The sequence below is a fragment of the Argopecten irradians genome, chromosome 15, assembly GCF_041381155.1.
Source record: "Argopecten irradians isolate NY chromosome 15, Ai_NY, whole genome shotgun sequence".
In the NCBI taxonomy this organism is placed as follows: domain Eukaryota; kingdom Metazoa; phylum Mollusca; class Bivalvia; order Pectinida; family Pectinidae; genus Argopecten; species Argopecten irradians.
The window spans coordinates 1102969-1119582 of NC_091148.1; the positions used below are offsets into that span (position 1 = coordinate 1102969).

At 36.1% G+C, this 16614-nt stretch overlaps 1 protein-coding gene across 1 annotated transcript; it reads left to right on the plus strand.

Moving 5' to 3' along the window:
• The first annotated feature begins 1273 nt into the window (after positions 1-1273).
• Positions 1274-15630, plus strand: LOC138308994 (glycoprotein 3-alpha-L-fucosyltransferase A-like). Its single transcript, XM_069250078.1, has 3 exons — positions 1274-1432; positions 12099-13355; positions 14008-15630. The coding sequence occupies exons 2-3, from the start codon at positions 12174-12176 to the stop codon at positions 14062-14064; spliced, it is 1239 nt and encodes a 412-aa protein (XP_069106179.1). The 5' UTR covers positions 1274-1432; positions 12099-12173; the 3' UTR covers positions 14065-15630.
• The last annotated feature ends 984 nt before the right edge of the window (positions 15631-16614 follow it).

Consider the following 16614-nt stretch of genomic DNA (forward strand, 5'->3'; position numbering starts at 1 on the left):
AATCTCGCGCTTTTCGGGCGCTCGCAAATTCATCAAAACTCATTTAGCTATTCTAAATCGTAATATTTTTCCTAGAGGAGGCCCCGGACCCCCCAAACACCAAAATCCCGCGCTTTCGGGCGCTCGCAAAATCATCAAAATACATTGTAAAACTCATCTCAGCCATTCTAAATTACTATATTTTTTCCGGGGGTCACCCTCAGACACCTAAAACACTAAAATCTCGCGCCTTCGGCGCTCACACGCTAATCTGGCCAATTTGCGTATTCGTTAATATCCTTTTATAGCGACCCCACTGTCTATAAATGTGTACAAGGATTAAATTTACTGATATATGAAAAATGTACATAAAACATATATGGTTGGGAGTTGAATTAATCTCCTCCTGTAGGTGCGGCGGCGGGAGGGGGGGTTACAAAATATTGAGGACCTTTGCCCCCCATTACGTTTCATCTTCCTACGCCACTGTAATATCGTTCTATAGATACAGGACATACTTTACTATTATTACCCAACCTCGATACTCCAGATGTTCCAATCACTTACGATCTCTTCACCCCTGGACCACAGGGACCTGGCATGATTTTTTTTACCAACTGTATACACATATATATCAATTATAGTATCAAGGATATAAACTCTTCGGTAGAGAAAAACGGACCTATTTAAAAAAAACCAAAAAAACAACAACCGTGATTTGTTGTTTAATATACGGGCTCTATACACCAGTGACGTATCTTACAATACTGTTGGTTTAAAAAATTATGCTTTGAAGTTGGGCATCGCTCTCTCTGCAGTCTTCAAATAAAATCTTTCCGGGCCTGTGATTGGTTCCAATTTCCCCCCAGGGTTGTCTATAGTTTTACTATCATGAGATGGTCCAGGGGTGTTGATATCGTAAGTGATCGGAACCCCTTGAGTATCGGGCATAACTGTTACCTTCAAATTGTATATGTACCCAATCTACCCCGTGTATGTACGTACACATTGTAACTTTCACTACTCTTTTGTTCTATGAAATCGACATCCCGCGTCAGTGTGTAGAGTTTCTAGTATTTAATTCCGGTATTCCTATCAATAGTCATTATAATGTATATAGTTAATCTCAGCCAGAGGTCTTAGCATGGTCCACAGATCATATCCGACCAATACCATTATTAATATTGACCTCGGAGTGCTGGGCAGTGGCGTTTGTACAAGCTTGTTCAAACCTGACCAGGACTGCCCACCCGTATGTAACGCATAGTCATAACTGTATTGATGTTTAAATATAGTCACGCGTGGTACCGCTGACACTAGTACCGTACCGCGTGGTATGGCAGAACTGAATTGTCCTCACTTTAAAAAAAACACTGTTTGTTTTCCTCGCGTTTCTAGGTGATTGGACAGTCACGGAATGGCTTAATATGGATATACACGACACAGCATAACGGTAAGTCAATCTAACGTTTATTTTACTGAAATCATTGAACATTTATATATAATTTCTTTGGTGTGTAAGTCTCAATCGTGGCCAGGGAAATTATAAATCCATATCGGGACATTGACCGCCTCGAGCTCTGGCGACAAATCATGCTACAAATGTCCACTAGTTTTGTTTTGGAGAGCTCAAACTACATACAGACCATAATTTTGATTGTGAATATTACATTACCATATTTTTTATGAAATAGTGCATTTATAGATTATTATATGAACATGCACTCACCGCGTATCATCACGTGATAATCACAGGTTGTTATTAAATTATCACTGATTTATTGGCATATTAGCAATAATTAATAGTTTCAATATTTCATAACATTCAATTCATGTATTAGTTCATCATATTCTCGATATACTACAGGGGTTACTATCACTGTACAGTGAAAGTAACTCTTGGAATATCCAGGATGCGTTAAGAAAGGTATATTTCCTGTAATTACAGAGTTTTAGATCAAACAAAACGGACTTGTATTCTAATGTATACAAAATCTCTTCTTCGACGGTAAACTCCAGATTATTTTCACGATACCGCCAGTTTTACAAACCGTAGCTTGTTATAATTGATCCGCTGTGGACATTTAAGCCAAACTGAGGGATTTAGACAGATAAATCATCTCGGAGTCCATGCATTCACTGACTATTTACAGTGAACAGGCACTTTCAGAAAGCATTGAAGAAAAAAATGGAAGAACACTCGTAAACGTTTTTGTTGTATTCTGCGTTTCGTGCAATTACGTAACCACATTAAACAAAGTCTGCGAGAACTGTTATAATTACGATCTACACATTGTCAGGTGCTATTTTTTTATCTCCCCTATAAGCACGCATGGCTTAATTAAACATATTGGGCTTTAAACCTCTATTATATCGCCACAAACAATGTTCAACAAAACGTATAGACGATGTTGGTCAGAAACTAGACCGTTATAGCTTCCATACCGAAACTTATGTAAATATTAGTCTAAAGATTAACCGATTCGGATTTACGCCACTTCCAATTCTATACCTATTTTGTCTAACAGGAAGATTTAAAGAGACAAACCTAGGCCGTTTTCGATTATGTGCTATGACTGGTTGAACCTAGTTGTTCGTTTTATGAATTAAAGACGGACCTGGTGATTCTATATTATTTTCAGACGAGCTTTGACAAAGCCCTGATCACAGGCCTGTATCATAAACTGCAGGTCTGTCAGGATGTATACTTGAAATAATTATTTTTACAAACGGTCGAACCGGTTGTTCCGAATAAACGAAAGCGGCCCTATATACAAACCGCTTAGTCTTTTACTGTATGTTTTTGTTCAAAGTTGGTGCCTCTGGGAAATAAATGATTCGGGCTACGTTTGTTGTGGTAGGAAAGCTGCTTACATTTATATTTATAATATGGTATATTGTCAGCCGTGTGCTTGATGACCTCCTCATCCCTAAACCCTCCCCACCCTCACCGCCACCCCTCCCTATTTACTCCTAATATCCTTTAACTCTATACAAAACGTAGTCGCCATAGGTCTAAGTTCATTAAATGGTTGTCTGGACGGTTCAGTGATTAGTAAAGATATCGGCCGTTCAAATCACAATATTAAATGTGTGTCTGACAAGGAGAAGTCATCGAACCTTAGCTATTGGTAGAATGTCAGTAAAAACGATAGAAAACTCACAAAGAATACAACACACTATACAGATCTAACGCAATGTGCGGGAACATTAATATCATGTTATGCTGTGATCCTAACTTCAGGACTTATCAGAATTATACATGTAGTCAATCATTCAATCACCTTTACTTACAAATGTAGGCGTCGAGTCAAAAGACGTCAAAACCTCGTCCCAATTCAAACCTGTCCATGTGTATGTGCCCATTATAAATGCATTTGAAATCATCCAGGCAATCCACAGATAAAGAGGGTAGCTATACATCTACATGTATATACACTACAGGAAAAGTCACGAACTTGTTCATCTAATATGTTATTTCCACAACCATTTGTATTCAGAAACTTTCAATACAAAACCTTAAGGTCCACTGCCTTTCCGAAACAGCTTTTATTTTTGTCAATGGAATTTAAAACGAGATCGATAATTTTGTAGAGGCGCAAATGTCATTTACTTACCGTTCATTTCATTTTCATAACGCGGGTCGTCTAATGTTTCCCGCCGTCGTCCTAAATACCGCGCGGTAGTTGACTATCGTTGCGCCGGACGGCAAAACAGCGAAATGACTATACAGTTATCAAATTTTACGCAGGAAATTAAATCTTGCATATATTTGGTGTTATTTCCTCATCTAAGGTCATCGATGTGTATTTTCTTATGTTATTAATGCTTTAAGAAACCTTTGAATTTGACTTCGGAAAGGTAGTTGGCCTTTAAAACACATGATTACAGAACTGCAGTTAAAAATCAGTTATTTGGTATTGATAAAAAAATCAAGGAGACATTCTATACACTCCTTATGTTGCATACAGTAATTATTTGTCTGTGTTAAATTAGTATAATTCTCTAAATATTGGTAACTTTTGGTTATAAATAACATGTTAAAAGCTCTTCTTGTTTTGTCAGTACAAATTAAAGGAATATGTGAAGGAAGTCGGTCAGGAAATAGAGAAGTGAGTAAATCATTCGCTGTACATTGTATGAAAGTTGAGTTATATTATGTCGGCGGACTATACTCCTGGTAATTAACTATTTGTTTTTCAAGGTATAGGTCGACATTCCGACATAAATATCTCAACAAGTGGTATGATAACTCGACTGGCAGACATGGATATCTCAATAACTAGTATGATAACTCGACTGTCAGACATGATTATCTCGACAGAGCTGAGTTACCGTAACGTGACCTAAAATGACACGATGGCAGACATATGCCACCATATATGAGTGATCTGAATTTAATCAGATTGCTAAACATGAAAGTCTGCGCGATTGAATTATCATGGAGTCCAAATTTCTATTCCCACCCAAAAAGGATTCAGTATAAAGCGAAGCTGATAACTATCAACAATGATAGACAAATTAAAAGGATTTCTTAAAATCTAACATTTTCGGGTTATGCTGTGCTATTCTTTACGAAGTTGTGTTTGCAAACATTGATTGTCTTTAAGAGAAAAAAATATAAATTAACAAACAAATAAGTATGAAATAAGAAATTCTGCCCCAATATGGCGACTTGGCGACCATGCTAGTTTGTGTAGTCTGTTGTACACTCCATATATTTCATTGTCTCAGATTTCACAGTCAATGTTAGACCCATCCTAATGTTTATAACACGTCTCTTTAAGACCAAGAAAACACGATCACCGAGCGTTTGTCGTGATGGTTCGAAATAGCTACTGTTAATTAAATGTGAGAAAAGCACTGATTTAAGGATAAAAACATTATAACTTAAACGTACGATTTCTATTTTCTGTCGTTCAGAGTTAAAAACAGCGCGCCCCCACATAAGATAATATATATAATCTTCTACGTTAAAGGCCCACTACATTTCCGGATTCTACAAAATTATCCATCTCGTTCTACATTCCCGTTTTAAAAGTTAAAAGCCGTTTTGGAAAGGTAGTGCGCCTTTAAGAGGGTCAGAGAGAAACAGAAATACGCTTCTTGAAATAAATCCAAATAGAAAGGTCACTGAGGTCAATTGTTTATCTGCACATGCACAATGTATAACGCGGGTCGTTTTATACTCCTCGTTTTATATAAATAATAAAACAAGTAAATAGAGTCGAACCCCCTTAATTCGAAGTCAACAAACTAAAGCAAAGCTTTCGAGATATCAGAGTATTCAAACCATGTTCACTTTGAGAAGTAATGACTTGTGACACTACATTGCAGTTTGGTCATACTAATTGAATGCTTGGAATCAAACAGGAGATCGAACTAACGCGTAGACTCATTACCTCCCTTTGTTAGCATTAATTCCTTCCGTTAGGTGGCGCTAATGTCGTATTTTACAGAGAGTAGAATACAAAACATCTAAATCCAATATAATTTAACCTAAATCTCCCCTGCATATTTAGATCCAATGACATCCGATCCGAAGCAAAATATCCGCGTATGTGTCTTTGTTTCACTACAAATTTCTAAATGTGTTCATTCACAGATTGTCAATGGGCGCATTCGACTGACAAACACTGTGAACCAAACACGCCTTCAACATGACAAATCGATTTGTAGAATTTAAATATTTACACAGATCTATCGATCTGTCTCGTTTTCTGAAATGTATTGTTTGCTTTCATAACAGAAATTACTAAATAAGGGGAAAAGATAACACGAATAACAAATAAAATACTGCAAATGTTCGTTCTTCATAACTAGTCGCTTATTGCAGGTTAAACACACAAGTTCACACGCATTGTAATTCACAGAAATATTATACAATATATCATACAAGTTATACAAATAATTTTTGTGCAATACTATTTGTATTAACAAAGAAGGCATAGCCAACACAGAAACAATGTAATGTGTGTGCAATTAGATTATATTAAATGGATGGCTTATCGTTGTTGCTACGCCGCTTGAGGCGTAGCAGTTAGAATCGGATGCAAATCACGTCATCTTGCAGGATAGCCATGTAGCAAGAACGCTTGAATCAGAAGGATGTTCGGTGTGTTACAAGCACTGCCTGTTGAAGTAATATTAAAACGAATTACGGAAACAGACTTTAATCTGTCCGGATTCGGACGCCATCTTCCTGATAAAGCATAGTCACATGTGCGCTTGCATCCGTTAATTAGATTTCGGTGTAGAACAAGCATTCGTGGTAAAAGTATTCTGAATATGGATTTTCTAGAAATTAATCGGGCATTTTAATTAAATCTGGTTACATTTTCAGATGGAACAAATACATCTGTAGTAGTATACCATGTTCGAGACATTACTTTTACATTTCTTATTAAATTTAGATCACCATCGTGTACCATTAATAATCAGACAACTGAACATACTTAAATGCGGGATGACAGTACATACTAAAAGCGGAATGAAAACGGACCATAGAATATTAGATTAAGTTCAATATTTTCTTTGCCTTTTCTCTGAGCTTAGCAATATTTGCATAAAACCCTTTTTAATTTGTTGGAAGCAAAAGTATTATTAAAACTGTTCGTCTGCACTAGACCTGGCTACCTTGCACTAACACAAGCTAATACTTGTGTATACATTATTTCTATAATGTCGTAAGAGTTATGCCCCTTATGTAATTTTCCGGATATGAAATTCCGTTTTCTTTTTCCATTTAATTATTGTTTATCTGTTTATTATTATGTAAACCGGGGTGATTAAAACGTTTTGAAATTATCAAGATAAAAAGAAATTTAAGTCTCTACATAATACTTGTAAGTCTCTAATGTATATGAGAAAAAAGTTAAGATTAATTGAGGAAAGTACTTTTGTGTTATTATGGATACAAAATAAGTTATGTATTTTTCTGACTCTATACTCATTTTCCACTATACTGGGGCCCTTCCAGTAGTCGTGATTTGCGGGGGAAATATTTGTTTGCATACAACGAAACACATTATTTTTCCACCATGAACACAGGAACACGAAAATTTTTAACCAATAATACATATTTATATATATATATATATATGTATACTATTGGTTAAAAAATTTCGTGCCAGGTAGGGTGATCATGAAGTATTCGCCTGCAGCTTTAGACATTCGGAAATCTTGACGCACAGGAAAATATGAACACAATCACAACTACTGTTTAGTTATGACTACTGGTTGGCTTCCAGTAATTTAATTTAAATTGATACTTATCCAAGTAAAACAAAATACAATATGGGTTGATAATGGAAGTTTTGCGTATTTGTATTTTATACATGTTTGGAAAAAAGAACTTTTGGAAAATAAAATAAATACAACACAAAAAATATTAAAGAAAGAAAATATTAATAAATGACTACAGAGATTTTGTAAGCACTCTCTATACTTTAGCTAAACAATAATGTATGATCATAATATTATACATATGCATATAATTTGATACAATTTTTTAAAATTTGCTTCCAGGAAATGGACAGATGCATATACTGGGTGACATTTTTATTAGATGACATTCAATGAAGTAGGGGATTTTCGGGTAGCATAGTATAGAGTTCAGTAATTTCATTTATATACGTATATATTGTTTATGTAAATCTCAGAGTATTAGTCTTTTGACTTTTACATTTCCCCCTTTAGTAAAACGATTTGTGTAGGCCTATCCGATTAAATCATTCTTACCTTATATTTAACGTTCTAAATTATGACCCGGCGCATTGACCGAATTTAATGAATATTTCGATTTGTGTTGAGTTTGTGTCACGTAATGTATAGACAATCGACGACATTGAAGATTATAATGCTTTGTATATGTACCTTATGTTTGAGTGCAAATATAAAGTAATTTACATTCATTTCGTTCTTATAACAATCAAACCAGTGTTCCCTGATGTCTCATTTTTCGAAAATACTGAATACCTGTTCGCATACGAAAGTAAATACTATAGAAATTGTGGACGTTTCAAATGTCTTAAACAGTATTCATTGTCAAAATAAGAGGTTATCTCCCGTCACGCTCAAAAAAGTTAAGTGGGTACACATACAATATAGTAATATCAGGTTACTATGGTCCATATATTGAGCGGGGACTTCTTAAAATGACTTTTAAAGTTTGTGACCTATAGTGTATGGACGGACGTGCTGGCTGTGGAATGAAGAGTATCGAAGCGAGAAGTTTAGAAGATACCGTAGTAAACAAGTTGGTTTGGTATAAAACATCACTTATTGCCAATATTCGAAATAACAGATTATGCATTGTTGTACAATGTTTCATGACATAACTGTAGATATTTTAGTGAGTGTCATTTTCTAAATTAATATGTGGTCAAAAGATAATAATCCAACTTAATCGTTCGATTTCACAAACGGCAGCGTATATGCTTCGTCACTTTCACTTTGGTTTGAGATTATTCTGTCTTAAAGTCATTTTTTTCGCAGTACAAATATTTTATTCTCACAGCTTGAACATTTATTAGAGATCGATGTATTTGTACATGTGTGGCAACGCAACAAATATTTAATACAAACATCTGTACTTGGATAAAAAATGTCGAGTTGGCCCGTTTTTGGGTCAACCTCCCCAACTAAATTGTCCTCACCCAGGAGGGATCTCGCTCCGCATACAAAAATATTTACATGTATTAAAATAAAATAACCATTTTTTCAAAAGCGATTATTTATTCTAATGTTATTTTATGGGAAAATAAAAGATAAAAAGATTCCCCAAAATCATCTTGATTATCGGACAAGTTTTGTTGAGTGTACACGTAAAACATTGTAAACATTACGTACTGTAATTACAATCTGGTGACACCTCTATGGCTGACTCCAATAGAATCGTGTACAGGTAGGAATTGGATAGTTCGGAGCTTGTATCGTTACGTTAATTTTCATTACCAAGTAAAAGCATATTGAGATGCTACAAAAGAATATTTCTCTCGATAATATATAGTATACATTGAGAACAACTTGTACATTTTCACAAATATATGCCCTCGTGTACCCTAACCCGTACTAACACTAGATACTAGACGTGTACGCGTGGTACGTGCCTTTTGGTGGTGTTTAATGGGCACTTTGATTTATTAGTTTAACGTCCTATCAACAGCCAGGGTCATTTAAGGACGTGCCAGGTTTGTTGGTGGAGGAAAGCAGGAGAACCCGGAGAAAAACCACCGCCCAGCGGTCAGTACCTGGCAACTGCCCCACATGGATTTCGAACTTGCGACCCAGAGGTGGAGGGCTTGTGGTAATATGTCGGGACATCTTAACCACTCGCACCGCGGCCCCTTAGACCGTCTGTTACATTCAATTGTCCTTTCGGATATATCGATTTGAAATTTTTTAAGTGAAGTAGTTAGTATTTTCTTTGATGATTCACCAAGGAATTATTTTCTCCTACTTCCCAGAATTTTTAAAATGATGACTTGATCATGAAACAGAAGGTATATCTACTACCACAACATGATGCATTCTTTGTGCATTTTCTTCGTATGCATGTATGTACAAATTCAATTTTGCGAGCATTTTCATTGGTTTAAAAATGCACTTTATCAACTCATTAAGGAAACGTGTCGCCGTTTGTAACGTCAAATCTGATTGGCTGATATAACGGCTTAATGATTTCACAGAAAAAAAGTCCAATATGAATTTAGAATTTTGAAAAGGTTATCTATGTTGTAGTAGATTGTATTATAAGGTTTAAATTTTTTTGTTATGGAGATATAACACAAAAATTTGAGTGTATTTCATCATTAACCGTGTTAAGATTACACTTAGAACTTTGTGTTATATCACCATAACACAAACAAAATGCATGTTCATGTGAATCCGTTTATGTCTATATAATCAATTGGCAAATAGTTAATACTGTGGTAGTGTTAGAGCCTTTTATCAGCGGCTTAATTTCCTCTTTTAACAAGCGACCATACAGTGTCCTCACAAACATCTACAGTGGACCCTCGATAATCCGGACACCTTCGTTCCAAGCCTAATCCGTCCGGATAATTGTGGGAATTTATTAATAAAAACAACATTCCGTTTCCAAAAAGGAGTTCTGGATTCGGAATCCGAATTTCCGGACTAATGAGTATAAATAACGTTACGGAAATACGTTCCCTGACCTTTACGTCCGGATTATGAGTTTTCCGGATTGCCGGCGTATCGCGGGCCCATAATACAGCGCCAATTTTAAACAGAGTTTTAACGGATATATTCCAGCATGTTCAAAATACTGTGAAATACATATTATGCCCATTGATAAATATTTATGTTTTTTATATTGTTAAGTTGACATAGTTAACAAAGCTGTAATGTCACTTTCAAAAGCAATGAAATCTAGACAGAGTGTCTCAAATGAGGATAAATCGGTAAGGGTCTCAATTCTTTGCTGATGATCAACATATCAACTCCCTGGTGGTTCAAATTTCTAATTATAACGCCATTTATATCTTAAAATGGCAACAAATACGTATAAAAAAGATAGAAATGAAAAAGTCCATTACCCAGCCTTTCATTTGTCTCAGCAAGTGACCGAGTTTCGCTATTTAGACTCATAACTATGGAATTAAAAATACTTTTCACACTTCCATCCATACACCGTGAAGCAAATGTTACACACGTGTTCGTGAAAACGAAACCTGAAACTCAAATGTCAAATATCGCTCAGGGACAATGTTGACACCATCAGTCATTTAAGTGTCTGTTGAGTCAGGTGACTGGGTTTGTTCTAGAATTACTCTGTAATTTTCTAATCCAGTAACTCCCATATCGTTATCTCCAACATCTCAGTTCTCGACATTAACCACCGACCGATAGACCGTCCGGAGATACGTCCGTCTCTGTGTCAGTGTTTACATTGTCCTCACCAATGATTAATTAATATCATGACGAAAAAAGCATTAATTAGGCCTAATATATACCACACGGAATATGTCTGCTTCACAAGGATAAAATGGATTATAATTCCTGCGAGCATCCTTATCTATGTTTTCTCAAACTTCAGCACACAGCTAGCTACACGTACAAACGGTGAGTGGTAATGTCATAATTACAGTTCAATTGTTCTCGGGATCTTGACCCGTTGTAGCGCATGGTTGACCGCATTCCAACAATGTTAACACGACGAAATACTTTTTAATTATTGCATCGCATATCCAACCAATATAATCAGGGTGGAATAAGTAAAGGTTATTGAATGGCTTTCGAGTAATAAGATTACGATATGATTTTCAGACACAGCTGGTTAAACTCTTCCTTTGAAGAGCAATGAAAAACTTTCAACGTCATCTTAAACCATTAAAAATCAGCCAAAAAACCGAAACTTAGCGATTTCGCCGGCATCCATCTTTGATGACCATAAAATATATAACGGTCACCAACGGAGGGAGGGTTCGAGATCACCATAATGATCCCATAATGACGTGTGTCTAGTACAATCATTTACCGTCGATTAATCCCACCTTCCGATGATTATGACGTCATATTATTCACGTAAAAGATGACGTCACAATCACCGGAAGGGTACTAATTGACGGTTACATTACCCACGTCGTTTTGGGACCTCAAAACCGCCGTAATAGGCCTAACATTTTTATTGCAACACTAATGTGTAGCCTTACCAAAGAAAGTTGGCATTGCTCTGGTTATTTTGACGTCATTATCATTATGACGTCACCATTGCAGTCCAATGATCACGGAACAGTCATACATAGTTTGTGAACTGTTCAAATTGTGATCCGACGTCTTGTATGCCGAACCCTGGTCCACGCCAGTGGAGTGAAACACTTTCGCCAAGAACTACCTATATCGCTCTTGCTTTATCGTATAGCTATACCATTTGAAATTTCAATAGTTTTTTTTTTTTCATAAGGTATGTTGAACAATATTTTTATGTTATATTTCGCTTCATGGTTTTATCAGAATTAACCTCACTGAATTTTCCCTTCAATGTAAATATTTCTCGTCTAACTCAATGTTCAGTTCGACATCTTCCCAATAAAATGCTTAATGGAAGGAAAACTATTATTACATTCCTAATACTTGTTTCTTCTCTTTTCCAGATAAGATGGCATAATACCATGACGGTTATTACACATCAAGCGTCTTGGTAACCCAGAGAAAAAAAACCCATAACAATGACTCTGATCAGCGACCTTCGTCAGTCCATGTCCTCGTGTAAATTCGAACCTCTTCCACGGCGGTATTTGGTGACTGGGCTTGGAGTAATCTGTTTCATCTACATAGGGATGTATGGTTTTTTACGGGGAGGAAATTCACTCACCACCGTGTCTTCCGTATTTTACGACGGCGGATGCCAAACTTCAAACTGTGAAGACAATATTATAAAGTTTAATCAAACAAACTTCGTTAATAAAACTACAAAGAAAGTGTTAGCGTGGACGACATTTTTCCTTGGTTCATGGGCGGATAACATAGCTGAGTTTATGAACAAGAGTAAACATCGGTGTTCAGTTACTACAAACCGGAGTGAACTAGCCAGTGCCGACGCCATTATCTTCCATTACTTGGATTTATGGCTGTGGGAGAAAGTGCCCGGATATAGACGTCCGGACCAGGTCTGGATCATGTACAACGCGGAAGCACCGCCTCATTTACATTACACCGGCATAAACTGGAAAAATGCCTTTAACTGGACGATGACGTACAGGCGTGATTCCACCGTCCACGGACCTTACGGCGCGTTCGTACCATTAACACCGAAAGAGAAAACGGAAGCAGCGTTAAAATTCCGCGGGAAGGACTTCAGTAAGGGAAAAACAAAGATGGTGGCAGCAGTTATAAGTGATTGTCCGGATGACGCACAGAGGTATCGTCACATGCGAGAGTTGGAAAAATATGTTGATATTGATTATTTCGGGAAGTGTGGCAATAAGATTTGTCCTCGTACACCTAATGCTATTTGTTATAACGCTACTTATAAATTTCGTATTGCTTTTGAAAATGCCAACTGCAAGGACTACGTGACTGAAAAATTCTGGAATAGTCTATCAAGAAATGCCATTCCCATAGTCAACTGGAAACGGGATCAGGTTATTGAAGCACCTCCTAAAGCATTCATTAACGTATATGACTTTACTAGCGCTAAGGAACTCGGTGAATATCTTAACCTTCTAAATAACAACGACACACTTTATAATGAATATTTTTCATGGAAATTAAATTATAAGGTTTTTGGTGGTCACCACATGTGGTTCCCGTTTGAACATTTGTGTGATGCCCTTCACACACCGAGGGAAGCGCAGACGATTGTGGATCCAAATAAATGGATTAGGACAGATTCGTGCAACAAGTGGTCGGTGAGTAAATCCTATTCATGTCTTACTTTATTAACAGCAGACTTAATCTTGTCAACAGTTTTAATCAATCAACAGTTCGTCTTAATGGGTCAACAGTCCGTCTTAATGGGTCAACAGTCAAAACTAATTCCCGGGTATTCTTAAGATTCACTTTTCTGTTGTCAGTATAATATGTCAAGGTAGGTATGCTTCTTGGTATCTTTGGTGGTATGCTTCATTGGTAATGGCGCAACAATTACAATATTACCATACCACAGTCTCCCAAAATATACAAACCCTATACAAGGGAAGTTCTCCTTACTTACATGACTATTACACTTAGCAGTTGACTATAAATTATCTATCAAACCGCTACAAAAACAAAACATTAACAATATCATTGCCTTCATACCCAAGATGATGACATGTATCAATGCCTTGCCAAATTTGTTCCCGCTCCAGTCCACCGTTACGATGTTTTTACACATACGATCTTTGCCACCATTGTACATGTAATCAATGGGAATGAATGATAAAAATATTGTAGTATTATTCAATCTTGGATAAACCTCGTTTACAAAGTCATAATCAAATATGATGAAATATACGAATCAATGATAGAGTAAATTTCTCTTCAAACATGAATTGATCGTTGTCGTTTTTGTTTGTCTAGGTAACTGGTGTTTTAAAGCGACATTGGGACAGATTCTTATTTGACCTCGGCTGGTGACGTTTTCTTCAAAATGACCTTTGGACCCAAGGTCATGTATATGTCACACTCACCTGCCTCTTAGCCGAATACAGGTTTCCACAAAGTGCCAAGGTTAGACTCGTTCCAGATATTGGATTTCCGCCGCAATATATGCAAGATATCGACACGCTCTGAGGATGTTTCCTCCCGAAATATCCATGGTGTCAAGAATTGACTCGCGCCGGGGATATTGCTCATTGGAAATTGTGCTATCTTCGAATGATCTGCTCAAGATTTGTTTCTGTAGACGGATGGTCGAATAATTGAATACCTATCCACTATGGGTGAAATGTGTGTATGTAACTTAGTTCAACATGGGTGAAATGTGTGCATGTAACTTAGTTCAACATGGGTGAAATGTGTGCAAGGAACTTAGTTCAACATGGAGGATATGTTTGTATATAACTAAATTCAACATGGGTGATATGTGTGCATGTAACATAGTTCAACATGGTGAAATATGTGTGTGTATCTAAGTTCAACATTGATGAAATGTGTGTATGTAACTTAGTTCAACATGGGTGAAATGTATGTATGTAACAAAGTTCAACATGGGTGATATGTGTGCATGTAACTTAGTTCAACATGGGTGATATGTGTGTATGTAACTTAGTTCAACATGGGTGAAATGTATGTATGTAACTAAATTCAATATGGGTGATATGTGTGCATGAAACATAGTTCAACATGGGAGAAATTTATGTAACTAAGTTCAATATGGATGAAATGTGTGTGTGTATCTAAATTCAACAAGGATGATTTGTGTGTATGTATCTAAGTTCAACAAGGATGATTTGTGTGTATGTATCTAAGTTCAACATGGGTGAAATGTGTGTATGTACTGTAACTAAATTCAACATGGGTGAAATGTCTGTATGTATCTAAGTTCAACATGGGTGAAATGTGTGCATGTAACTGAATTCAACATGGATGATATGGGTGCATGTGTGCATGTAATTTGCTAAAGTCTACTTCCTCAGGAAGAATGGTTTAAGACATTTACCAACTCAAGACATAATCCAAATTAAGTTATTGTGATAATTTTCCGTGAGTGCTTTACTTCCTTGAGATGAACTGCTCAAATAATTATATCTTCCTAGGAAGGGCATCCTCGAAATTCCAGGGGCTACTATTACTGTCGAAATATCCATCCCTGACCTATATCATAGCGAAACTGAAGACTTTGTCTTCGACATCAGATGAACCGTTAATTTGGTCTTTTCATCCAAAGAATCTAATAAAGGTACATTTTGGTTAGATTTGTGGCTTTGAAGCTTCAAAGTAAGTTTCTAATTGGTTATTTCTTTCTCCTGAACTGTCTTAAGCTTTACTTTGAGATAGTCCAGGGATGGATATGATGACAGTGGTAGTAACCCCTGGAATATCGTGGATGAATTGAAGCGGGTTGTGAAGTGTTTAGGCGTTATCCCTCCGCGCCGCTAGCGGATGAATTTCAAGATGAATTGAAATCACTTCAAATTAATATGTTAACGATGAGATTATTTTTGTTTTGTAGTTTGTTCAAAATTAAATTTGATACCAAAAGCTATGTTTTCTTTATCAATACTCTGGCGAAATATTTATACATTATATGCCCAAATGACAAATAAACAGAGCCACGTCTATTCTATGTCCCCCTTTAAAGGCCCACTACTTTTTCGAAACAAAAAAATAAAATTTTCTCTAAAACAATCATAACATTAGATCATTTATTTCGATGGCCTAAATGCGGTTACAACAACAAACAAATACAAGATTATCTGTGTAATATTCAATAGTGAAGATTAATTTCGCTGTTTTGCCGTTTGGCGCAATGATTGTCAACTAACGCACATATCTTTAGATGCATTAAATCAACAGTTCCCTACTTGACCACAAAAGCTGAAATCGTTGACGAAAGACACATTTTGTGAAAAAAAAACCTAGAGGCCCAAGGGCCTTAACGATCATTTACAATGTTGCTACCTTGGCAATAGTCCTATAGAAAATTTATCAGATTTTGTATCAAGGTAGCCATCATAATTTGGGATCAATCTGAGATGTAACAATACTTTGTCGAGAATGTCATATCAGGGTGATTTCAGGCACGACAAGACTTTATTTGATTTAAACATATTTTATTTGCACGTTATATACAAATAGGATTAGACACAAGTTGTAAACTTATAATCCGTCTTCTCTCGTAAAGATAATAATGATATATACATATATATGACCGCAAATATTAAACAAAATGATGATTGAACGACGCATAAAACTAGCTTTGAGATAAAATTTACAATAAAGTTCAAGCATGATGAAAATTACTCTGTACCATCATGTCTTTATAAAAAAAATTACACAGAAAACATTTTTTAAATGTACAAAATATAAACAAAACATCCTGATCTTGATTTTAATTTCCGGTGAAATCGATGAAAATGTATACACTATAACAATATTTGTAAAATAAATGAACTGGCATGTTTTCTTGTCTTTTGACAAGTCCCACGCAGCTGTACATGGGTGTATTATTTAAGGATTAAAGTT